Source organism: Dreissena polymorpha, chromosome 1 (assembly GCF_020536995.1).
Source record: "Dreissena polymorpha isolate Duluth1 chromosome 1, UMN_Dpol_1.0, whole genome shotgun sequence".
Lineage (NCBI taxonomy): Eukaryota > Metazoa > Mollusca > Bivalvia > Myida > Dreissenidae > Dreissena > Dreissena polymorpha.
Window position 1 is genome coordinate 96019367 of NC_068355.1, and position 12400 is coordinate 96031766.

At 33.9% G+C, this 12400-nt stretch overlaps 1 protein-coding gene across 2 annotated transcripts in view; it reads left to right on the plus strand.

The window, feature by feature from the left end:
- LOC127841388 (uncharacterized) overlaps positions 1-12400 on the plus strand; it is a 36816-nt gene that overhangs the window by 18331 nt on the left and 6085 nt on the right. For both annotated transcript variants that reach the window (XM_052370202.1, XM_052370213.1), the window contains exons 2-5: positions 8979-9500; positions 10563-10699; positions 11374-11479; positions 11911-12054. In XM_052370202.1, the coding sequence (XP_052226162.1) occupies positions 8979-9500; positions 10563-10699; positions 11374-11479; positions 11911-12054 (909 nt within the window). The remainder of the gene's footprint in view (positions 1-8978; positions 9501-10562; positions 10700-11373; positions 11480-11910; positions 12055-12400) is intronic.

Below are 12400 nucleotides of genomic sequence, written 5' to 3' on the forward strand. Positions count from 1 at the left end.
CTTTTACATTGAATGAATTTTCGTTTCGCTTTCATTTAATGAAAATATTAATAAATTTTAGCATTTAAATGGAAACAAACACATGCATATTTTGCGAATTGAACTGTCTTTGAATGTACATGTATATTGAAAACTCTTTTGTAGTGATAATGAGCGATAAAATTCTGGCATTTTATCATACCATAAATCTATACATTTATTTTACCCAAGTGTTTTATATCCATATTATGATCATAATGCGATTGTTTGTTTTCACGATGATGTGTCGAACATTGCAGTAACGCACGATATTTAGACGTTATGCAGGGCTCGACATTAACTTTTGAAGCCACTTGTACGGTCGGTCCAGTAGACCAAAATTTCACTTGTCCTGACCAAAAAGCAACTTGTCCTGACCATTATATATTAATCTGCTCAGAACTTTGCAAAATAATGAAATAATACAAAATGCTCAAATCATAACGACTGTAATCATTCAAAATACATGTTAACACAATTGTAGGCAATTTCAATACAAAAAGAACTGACTGGAATAACGGAAAACTCGAGATTATTGATTTTTAAACATACAAAGCCATAATACCTGACAAAAACTTGTGTTATGTAAAATCATTCTATACATAGAGATGACGTCACTTCGTTAATTGTCTGTAAGATCGGTGTGTACCGGTGTCGTAAAATGCATATTCTTTACAAGGGGAATATTCTTGTTATCTTGGCAAAGGAAAATGTTAAGGGTTGCTTCCCTTGTAAACAGTACGGTGTAGTATTGCATGGAACTATCAGAATACCTTGCGCTTTGTCGTTTAAACGTTAACATAATATAATCGAAAAAGTTTTGCGGTAACTCCACAGAAATAACGGATTTAAAGGCATTTTTTAAAGTAATAAAATTATAACGACCGCTTGTCCCGTCGGACTAGCAAATTGTATATTTACTTGTCCGGACTAAAAATTTGGTTGTCCCGGACAGTCGGACTACCGCTAATGTCGAGCCCTGGTTATATTTGCATGTACCCGTTAAATACGTTAATTGTGTACCAGTAAATTTCCACAATATTTTTAATGTATTGTAATTATTAAACACTTTTTTGTTATGTTTAAACAGAGACGTAGGTCTCTGGTTTAAACTGGCTAATATATATATATACTTAATAGTTCCTGTTCATCCATTTCGGACAAATGTACGTCAATTTTGAAAAAATATGTTCAAATATTTTATTAAAGCAACTTTTAAGTTTTTGGCTTAACATGCCAAGAGATGACATGGAGGTATCATAAATCGTGTTTAATGACCAGACACCTGCGGTTTATGACCCCATACAGAAACATACAAGTATAGGTCCCTGTGTTTATGACACCCTGTTTTCTTAGTAATTGTCTGGACAGTATCCGATCATATCGAGATAATCGGTTTGTGATGAACAAAGGGGCAATTAAACACTGGGTGGTTAAAAATGCTGAAATAAAGTGTCAACATTGGTGTGAACAATTAAATAAAACATTTACATGTATCAAAAGGATTTAGTTAATCTGTAACAAGGTAAGTTTTTACAGACATATAGGTTCAAATCAGTTTCTTTATGTTGATTACATAAAATCAATCAATTTGTTGTTTGTTTTCGTCCTTATTTTCGTTCGTTCATTGGATTCTATTTAATCTGAAAGAATTTCAATTTCTGAGTATTTCGTTGTTCTTAAAAAGGGTCGCGAATATGATTGAAACCTTATCACGATGCGGTTCATCAAACGCAAACAATAGCAGAATGGCCGCAGTGTTGACGGCCAAAATTGGAGCATGCGCAAACTTGACGTCATTATCGAAATCCCCAAAACCTCCTATACACTTTGTTTATAATTCAATTCATTCTATGTACTACAAAAAAAAATATCGAAGTTACACTGAACAACAACTTATATGTCCGCCATCTTGGTTTCGCTAGCGAACTACCTCCCGAGAGGGTTCGCTTCGGTTCGCGAACGTTCGCTGCGAAACGAGCGTTCAATAGCGAACGTTCGCGACCGTTCGCGAACTATAGCGAACGTTCGCTGTAACTGAACGCACTAGGTTTGTTCGAAGAACGCACCTATAAATACGGACACTTCTCGTGTGGCCGGTTGACTCGTATGTTTTAATTTCACTTCCATTCTTCGTTTGGTTTTCTGTTTTGTATCTATAGGTTTATGACCAGCAATATGTAATTATGTAAAATAAGCCACGAAAACTCCGCGTAACATCCCGTACTGCGTGTGATGCAGCTAAGAACTGCACAGAAAAAAGACATTCGCTATCTTTGATCTCATTCATTGAACTATCAACGCCGTATATCTTTTTTAAAGATATTTCTTGTTCACATCTATTTCTTGACAGAAAGGCACAGGATAATTGCAACCATTCATTCTTGTTGTCTGAAATAACACAAAACATATTTTAACAAACTATCAACAACAAATCAACACATAAATATCACTATATTTAGATGTCCGAATTTTAACATATCCGATATATAGTACAACAAGTGAAAGAACTACTTTTGATTTCAGAAATAGTTGGTATCTTAATTAAAAAATATATATCGTTCCCAGAACATTATAATACTGAAACTGTTAAACATGTTCATGTGAATGGATCACAGTTATACAATCCATGCGACAGACATAAAAATCTTGCAAGTCATAAGGTCCAATAACTTTACAAATTTACCGGACCTCACTAGATTTTATCGGACTTTGTTCTTCTTTAACCAAACAATAAAAAAACTTTTAAAGAGCTTATTTTTATTATAATGATGTTCACAACGTTTAATAATTCTAAATACAATAAAATATAAACTAAATTCAAAACAGTTCTATGAAAATATTAATTTAGGGCTAAGTCCACTAGTTTTGAAAAGTTGGAAGTTCTGACTTCCAAGCCTTAAATTTTGGACGTCCCAGATAATACAGTTGGAAGTCCAAATTGTATTTCAATGAATATTTTAGTAAACCTATCGTATGTGTTGATCGCTGGATACATACATGTTCCAACACTATCCATTACTCTATAATCCAGTATAATTGCAAGTTCAATTTTCAAAACCAAAATATGACCAGTATTGATGCTGATTTGTTTAATGTTTGGATGGGATAATTCCCATTGAACATGCGTAAATCAAGTAACGCGATGTTAGAGCATCTAGCAATGTTCATATTTGGTTATAACGACCATTTAATGAGCGACTTTAATCTAATTTATTATTCGTAAATTTACGTATTTTTTCTAAGTTTCAATGTGTCAATATTATCTGATTGTGTGCATTAATTCCGATGTATTTTTTCATTTTATAATACTAAATGTACCGAGTTGCACGTCAATATTTACCGTTGTTACGGCACATGGTCTGTTTTGACACGCACGCTTTCCTTGCGTAGAACTTAACTCTGTCAGCAACAATTTCGCGCTCTTAATAAAACACGGGTTTTACATGGCATCATGTAAAGTGAATGGTGCAAATGCCACACAAAGGGACTTAAATAATATCACGTGGCTGTAGAAAAATTGTGTAATTCAGTTCTATAAGTGGACATGATGAAATTGTACTGAAATTAAATTGTTACCGCATTCATTTTGTAACGGGTATTGTTTTCACAACTTACTCGCCATAAGTAATTTATTGCTCACCCTTTGCATTTAACTTCTCATATGGAACAATTGTTGTTTATTCAATTGTTTACGGTAAATAGGTGTGATGATGATACCCGACACCGTCTTTCATGGACTGTTAAATTACCGTTTGATATTCGCAAATTTAAGCCTGTGATTCCTTGTAAATCAATCTGCGATAAACGTTCACTTCAAGACTGACATCAACCAAAAATAATGATCGCCAGTTAACCCTGCTGAGCTGTTTGATCAATACAAACCAGGTGCAATATTTGACTGGTTCTAAGAATCGCGCTTGGAGTTTGTTACGTCACCAGCAAAAATAGCAAGTTTGACTGCTAAAATCCGTGTTATTTAATAGTTAACATATCGATCGAAATTAAATAAAGATAAACCAATCCGTTCTTTTTAAATATATTTCATTTTTAACTAAAACACATTTTACATAGTTTTTTTTGTCGGACACGAGGTCTGACAGTTTCCGGAATTAAATCGGACCTCAGCAAATTTTATTGGAAATGTCCGAAGTCCGACGTCTTTCGCATGGGTTGGTTATACTTCTTTTGAACCAATATTTACAATAATTGCAAACGGATAAGATATAGGCTAGAATGACAAGTCTCGCTCTCGGTTACCAATTGCAATGCTTCATTTGCATAAAAAAAAATCAGATTACTTTCCTCATAATTTAATCCATGTCCGTTTTAATTGTGCATTGTAAAAACACTTACCCTTCAGTAGAAGCTTCGGCTTTTTTATGGTTATCCTGAATTTCAATAAATCTTGATTATTTGGGGTGTTTTTTATCTTTTTTGCTTAATAGTACCGCGGGTTGCGTGACGCTATTTTGTTTGGATAATGGTGAGGTTGATCGGCCAAGGGTAAACTGATATGCACCGGTTTCAAAATTTTAATCGATTCACGTTTGTATTCGATTGAAACAACGATGTCATTCAGTGCTTTTTTTTCACCTATAGGGGAGTGGTGGCGGGGCCCGTCCAAAGGGGAATAACACTTAGTTTTTTAGGAAAAGGGAAAAATTAATAATGTACTCTTTTATATGTAATGATATTTTTTTATGAATACACATGCATGCATGAATGTAATATACACAGCTGAATGTCTTTGTCCTTTTTCTTAAATATATATCAATGATTTTTTCAACATTAGTTTCAGACAGTTCAGCCTTCATGCACAGTCTTAGCTTTCCTAGCTATTTTGAGTCTAATTTGGATTTTTAAATCAATAAAATGGAAAATTTGAGCATTTTTTATCAATAAAATGGACCAAATTGAATGTTTTTATCAACGAATATTGACACAATATAGATACATCAGGCCTTTCCCTGACCTCCTACGATGTCTCTGCATAAATTTTCAATTGTATTCAGCACTTACATACATGATAAAAAAAAGATTTGGGTCGGATTTAATTCGTTATGCATTTGACATATTAACATTACTTACAATTAGAAGGCAATGTTAGGAACAAACGAAATAATCTTTCTAAGTGAACCAATACTTTATTCCCTCAATACAACAGTCATAAATAATATGTATTCACATAGGAATAAAAGAGAAAAAACATACATGTATAAAAATTATATTGATCACTTCTACTGAAATCATATCGTGTATTGCATTTGCACAAATCTTTCTATCCACTACAAATTCACTTTTTGCGATTATAATATAGTGACCAACTCAGAACTGGTTTAAAAGAAGGTCGTCCAAAATGTGTCACATCAAAGTCACATACATGTATCAGTATCGTTATGGTAAAACGCGTCAAATGTCATTGTATTAAATAAACAATTCATATTTAAGTATCATAAAAAAAAACATCCACCGATATGCATCTTCTAAGCAGATGTCAGGTATTCGAAATTGCTTCATGTATTCCGAATCGCGACAATGGCAGTATTTGGTTACATCAACCTTATACTAGTATCAAACCGGCTTTACCCTCTTCTGTTTTTCATTACACTTTTATTGCACGTATATGTGATTGTTTGGCAAGGTACTCTGACGTAATCTTTTTTGTTTGATTGGTGGGTTTTCATGTACCTATCGCATTCTAGAGCGGTACACACTTTGTTACGCCGTCTTTTTTTAATCTTGGCATCCTCAACATATATAACTGGCGTCTAGATATCTGGAAATAGTAAGCATTGTATTCCGTTGGATGCATATTCAAACATAAGTATGTCCATATGTGTTAAAATAAACAGGTAAGAATTACACTGTGTTTATGATACCGTCGAATGTCTTACATTACACACACTAAATGTTAGCATTAAGTACGCGATAAAACATATAATACTACAAATTAATAATAAAACAATTAATAGAAAAAAGAAAACTCTTGATTTCTTCAAGTGAAAATGTTTTCCAAGACATTCGCACCAATGCGGAATTCATTCACGAAAGTTATTTGGCATAAAACCTTGTAACATAGGAAAGAGCTGTTAATCATTTGGAAGTCAGGTCCCAAAATGTGCTTAAAAGGAAGTTTAGTTCCAAAAATGGGGGTTAACCCGTTATAATTCGGCATGAAATGAATTAATAGACATAACAACGCGTCGATATAATTTTTTTTTTCGTGATTTATGTTATATTTTACTGTACACATGCACAAATACTGTTTATTATGAGAGAAAATGATATTCGAACATCCAACATCTCGAAGGTCAAGAAATTAAACAACAAATTTGTCGATGGTTTTGCTTCAAAAACTTTTTTATTCCGACGTCTACGGTTTTGAAACAAAAAACCGAGGGTGGCACAAACACCGTAGAGCCGAAAGGTCTTATTCATTTAAAAGAAATATAAATATAAACTGGCTTACCGGGTGAAAATATCAGCTACTCCTTCACGAAAAACACTTAAACGACGCCATCTTTGAAGTTTTGCAACAATTTTCTCACTTAAACGCGGCAAGCTCCCGTATACGCGTGCCCCCCTGTAGAGTGTTAACAAGGTTTTACTAAAGCATGATATATAGCCATATTAGGAAAAATGCCCCGCCCCTGGTGGCCATGTTTTTTAAGCAACCGAAACCATTTTCGAACTCATCCAAGATATCATTGGGACAAATCTTCTGACCAAGTTTCATGAAGATAGGAAAATAATTGTGGCCTCTATAGTGTTAACAATGTTTTACTATAGCCATATAAGGAAAAATGCCCCGCCCACATGTGGCATCCATGTTTTTCAACCAACCAGCATCATTTTTGAACTCGTCCATGATATTAAGATGAATCTTCTGACCGAGTTTCATGAAGATCGGACAATAAATGTGGCCTCTAGTGTGTTAACAAGATTTTACTATAGCCATATATAGCCAAATAAGGAAAAATGCCCCGCCCCTTGGCAGCCATGTTTTTCAAGCAAACGTAACCATTTTCGAAGTCATCCAAGATATCATTGAGAGAGACCAATCTTCTGACCAAATTTCATGAAGATTGGACAATAAATGTGGCCTCTAGAGTGTTCACAAGGTTTTACAATAGCCATATAAGGAAAAATGCCCCGCCCCTTGGCAGCCATGTTTTTCAAGCAAACGTTACCATTTTCAAACTCATCCAAGATATCATTGAGACCAATCTTCTGATCAAATTTCATGAAGATTGGGCAATCAATGTGGCCTCTAGAGTGTTAACAAGGTTTTATTATAGCCATATAAGGAAAACTGCCCCGCCCCCTGGCGGCCATGTTTTTTCCAAGATCTGGACCATTTTAGAACTCGTTCGAGATATCAATGAAACCAATGTTTTGAGCAAGTTTCATGATGATTGGGCAAAAATTGTGACTTCTAGAGTGTTCACAAGGTTTCTCTATAGCCATATAAGGAAAACTGCCCTGTCCCCTGGCGGCCATGTTTTTCAACGGACGGGAACTCATTTTTGAACTCAACCAACATATCATTGAGACAAACATTTTGACAAAGTTACATGAAGATTGGGCATCAAATGTGACTTCTACAGTGTTCACAAGGTATTTCTTTTTTTTGACCTAGTGAACTAGTTTTTGACCCAGCATGACCCAGATTCGAACTCAGTCGAGGTATCAATGGGACAAATGTTCTGACCAAATTTCATGAAGATCAGACAATAAATGTGGCCTCTAGAGTGTTCACAAGGCAAAATGTTGATGACGCACGACAGACAAAAGGTGATCAAAAAAGTTCACCAGCTAAAAAATCAAATGAGAAAGTTGTATGACTGAGGGGGGAAGACGGGGGGGAGGGGGGTTATTTATGAAATTTAACAAACATATTAACACGTTTGAAATGAGATGGCACACCATCTTCGAAAAGCTTTTGTCTAAACACTTGACTTGTGTTGGAATAACACTTTATAATTTCATGTTTTTAAATCGTGAAAAGATGCATAAAATGGATATTTTAGAGCTTGGTAAATATTCAGTATTACTGTTGCCTCACAAATATCATAACTAAACAAAAATTTGCAACTTTGAAACAATTATTTTCAATTTTGTCAATTACATGTACCGGTAACCAAAACGTGAAAGGTCCCTTTAAGAAATAAAATTGGCTGCAACTATTTTTATGCCCCCCTTGAAGAAGAGGGGGTATATTGTTTTGCTCATGTCGGTCCGTATGTCCGTCCGTCCACCAGATGGTTTCCGGATGATAACTCAAGAACACTTAGGCCTAGGATCATGAAACTTCATAGGTAGTAACATTGATCATGACTCGCAGATGTCCCCTATTGATTTTCAGGTCACTAGGTCAAAGGTCAAGGTCACGGTGACCCAAAATAGTAAAATGGTTTCCGGATGATAACTCAAGAACGCTTATGCCTAGGATCATGAAACTTCATAGGTACATTGATCATGACTCGCAGATGACCCCTATTGATTTTCAGGTCACTAGGTCAAAGGTCATGGTGACTCGAAATAGTAAAATGGTTTCTGGATGATAACTCAAGAACGCTTATGCCTAGGATCATGAAACTTCATAGGTACATTGATCATGACCCGCAGATGACCCCTATTGATTTTCAGGTCACGAGGTCAATGGTCACGGTGACCGGAAATAGTAAAATGGTTTCCGGATGATAACTCAAGAACGCTTATGCCTAGGATCATGAAACTTCATAGGTACATTGATCATGACTAGCAGAAGTTTTAGACATTGTACAAGAAGAACAACTTACATATTAAGGTTTTGTAATTATGGTTTCTATCATTTTGTACTACAGTACAGAATTTAAGTTCACAATGTTTAGAATGTTTAAGATTATTTACGAAATTATTGTTGTAATATTTATTGAGTATACATATTTATTAAATGGTATATTTAAATTTAATAGGTGGAACAACAGTTGCTACAATTAGAGATGACAGAAGAAGAACATTCTTTTACAACCGACAAATTGTATGGTCACAAAACTGAAGTATGTTCTTCACCAAAGCGCAAAATGTCTGAGAATATAGGAGAAAGTGTTCATGGTTTTGAAATTAAAAAAGCTAAGATAAGTGATTCACAAAACAAACAATATTCCACATGCTATAAAAAGGAAACAGAATGTAATGTAGAAGAACAGCAGCATGTCAATCAGGACAGTAATAAAGATAACACTTTTACAGTTGACATTGTTGATAATTCTGATGAAAATACTGAGAATATAGCCAGTGACTGTTATGCCCTTGAACATTCCTCTAATGAAAACTGTGAAAAAGAGCCTGTGATAAGAAGTTGTGGAAACAACTCTTGCCAAAATTTTGAAGAAGAACTTGATGATATAGATAAAAAGGCAGCTGAAGATATTGTTAGAAAACTGTGCAAGAATGGAAAATTGATGGAATTTCAAGAAGGAGATGATTTTATAAAAGTTTGTATAAAATGCCAATGTTAAATCTTCAAAACTGTCTTAAATGCTATGTTTTTTAACAAGGGATGGCAAAGAATATTTTAATGTTGGAATAATTTAAGGGCATTAAGTACATAAATTAAAACTTTTCGTCTTTAATTACAAAACGTACCAATGCTCCATACCGCCTATATCTCAAAAACACAGGATATGGGTGTAAACATAGACCTTAACTCTTTTGTTGTGTATACCGGTACCTGTTTCACTACTTGATTGCTGCAACTTAAAGTCCCAAAGATGAAAGTGTTTATCTCGGTCTATTAGCAAACGCATAATTTTAATGCACAATTAAGTTTAATTGAAAATGCTTTTTTGGGGACTATCATTAATATTTTTTTTTAACTGTTAACACTTAAATAACTGTTCTTCCATCCATGTTTATACCTGCACATTAAAAGCTGCGGAAGAACTTGTAATTTCTTTCAGAGCAAATTGTGCATGACATTCAGTGATGAAGTAGGTACTTTGACTTTTTATGTCAACTTTTTGACTTGTAGGGCCTATGCATATGTATATCTTATTAATTGATTAATTTAAATAGATTATGCAGTAAATTTATATATATATTGTTGCAATTTTCATACATATATTAGTAGCAGATTTGTTCCTAATTAATTATTATAAATGTTCAAATATTCTTCACATAACGTTAACCTGTTCAAATCAATATACAATCAAAATCAAATCCTTTAACAACGGAATATTTGAATACCAATCTTGCTGTTGCTTGCCATCCCTCTTTTTAACAAACCAATTGTTCTGGTACCAATATTTTGAAATTCAATAGCTTTTATGCCAATGGGCCCTGGTAGTGGCATTCTTAATTTTTCTCTAAAGAGGTTTTTTAAGTTACATTCATCATTAGATACTTAAAATTTTCAAAAGAGTTCATTGTGTGAATCATAGTTTGTGTTGCATTTTTAAATGAATTGTTGTGCAAAGATTATAGCAACCAGTATTTCATAAGGTCTTGTATGCTGTCAAAGTATCATTATCTTAGTTTTGCACTGTGTGTGTTCTAAGGTGATTGTCTACGAGGACTCTCAGGAGGAGGAAAATACAGAGTCAGCAGATGAAGGTAACCAGCCAGTGTATGTAGCTGAACCCGCTATATCTGTGTCAAGCCAAGCATTAGAAGCTGACAATAAAAACAGATACAGGTATGCTTTTTAAAAAAAGTTTTAAAAGTATTGGTAATTTTTATTTGAAATAAATGTGTTAATTACTTACAATTACTTCAGAATTAAAGGGGCCTTTTCACAGATTTTGTCGTGTATTGAAGTTTGTCTTAAAATGCTTTAAATTGATAAATGTGAACATTGGATCTAAAACGCCGCTGCAATAAAAATAAAAAGAAAGAAAGAAAGAAAAAAAAATAACCCTCAACTGGGCTCGAACCACTGACCCCTGGAGTTAAAGTCTATCGCTATGACCACTCAGCCATCTGTGCTCATACAGTGAGTGATGTATTTTATACTCTATATAGGCAATCCTCGTAGTATCACAAAATATAACGACAACAACAGAACTCCAAATCATTCAATCCTTTCGTGTTGCAATGCTTTATAATTTTCAGGTTTTTAAATCGTCAAAAGATGCATATAATGGATGTTTTAGAGCATGGTTAATGCTCAGTATTATTTCTTCCCCACAATTATCATAACTACAACATACATTTGCGAATCTGAAACAACTTTTTTTTAATTCGTCAATTTACCAAAACATGAAAAGGCCCCTCTAATCACAAACCAACTGTTGTTTTGATGTAATTATAATGTGCGTGCGCAGTATTGATTTTTCACTTTAATCCAACAAGAACTATTTTATATTTTAGAAAGCCAGCCGCACAAAGCACACCAGTCACCAGCAAAGAGAGAAATTTAAGTCAAAAGATGATTTTGCCGAATCCTACTTCAAGTTTTCAATCATCTGTTGCATCTGTAAGTATTAAATATTGTATTCAATATGCAAAATATTGCTATTTAACACTTGAATACAAAATTGATATACACATGTGCATTATGCATTTAACTTGTACATATACATATATAACATTCATCAGTTGTTATCATTTCAATGAAGCACTTTAAAAAAGTGAGCACATATTTATATATAACAACTTAAGACCTAGAAAATGTTACAAGTCTGCCAATACTGAATGTGAGCTAGCGGAAATCATAATCTACCATTGCAGCGTTTATGGGCTTTTACTAATGTTGACCTCTGTACATTTCCTTCTCATGTTCTTATCAACACATTCAACTACATCTAATATTTACTAGTTAGTTTGATTTAGTACTATTTTTGGCAATATTCCGTACCTGAATCATAATTGCTGTTAATGTTTTCTTATAACTAACCTCTTTTTAAGCTACCAGATCCATTACCTAATGGTCGATGCCCACAACTTTACACTACTCCACATCCAAGAAATGGCTACATGTTTTATTCATCAGAAGCTTTGCAGTCCAGGCTTCCATATCAATCCGAATTTACCCCAACATCAGCTCGAATGGTAGATATTGCTTTTTTAATAAGAATGGAAAATGTATCTAAGAATATCGGATTGTGTAATTGCCATAAGAATAGTTGAAACACTATGCAAATTGTATAATTTGTAATAGCTGAAACTCCATTTAAATATTCACTAATTTGTATTATTTTACAACTTTTTTACCAAATTAACCAGTGCTTCAAATTGTCAAATGTACCATTTTAAGGAATGGATATTGAATATTCAGTTGGGTGTCAGATCTAACTCGCACCGTCATCGGAAGCACACAATTACATCAGAAATGAGATGAAATATACTGTCAATTGGTAATTTCAAATATCGCTTTAACGCATGTGAAAACATTACA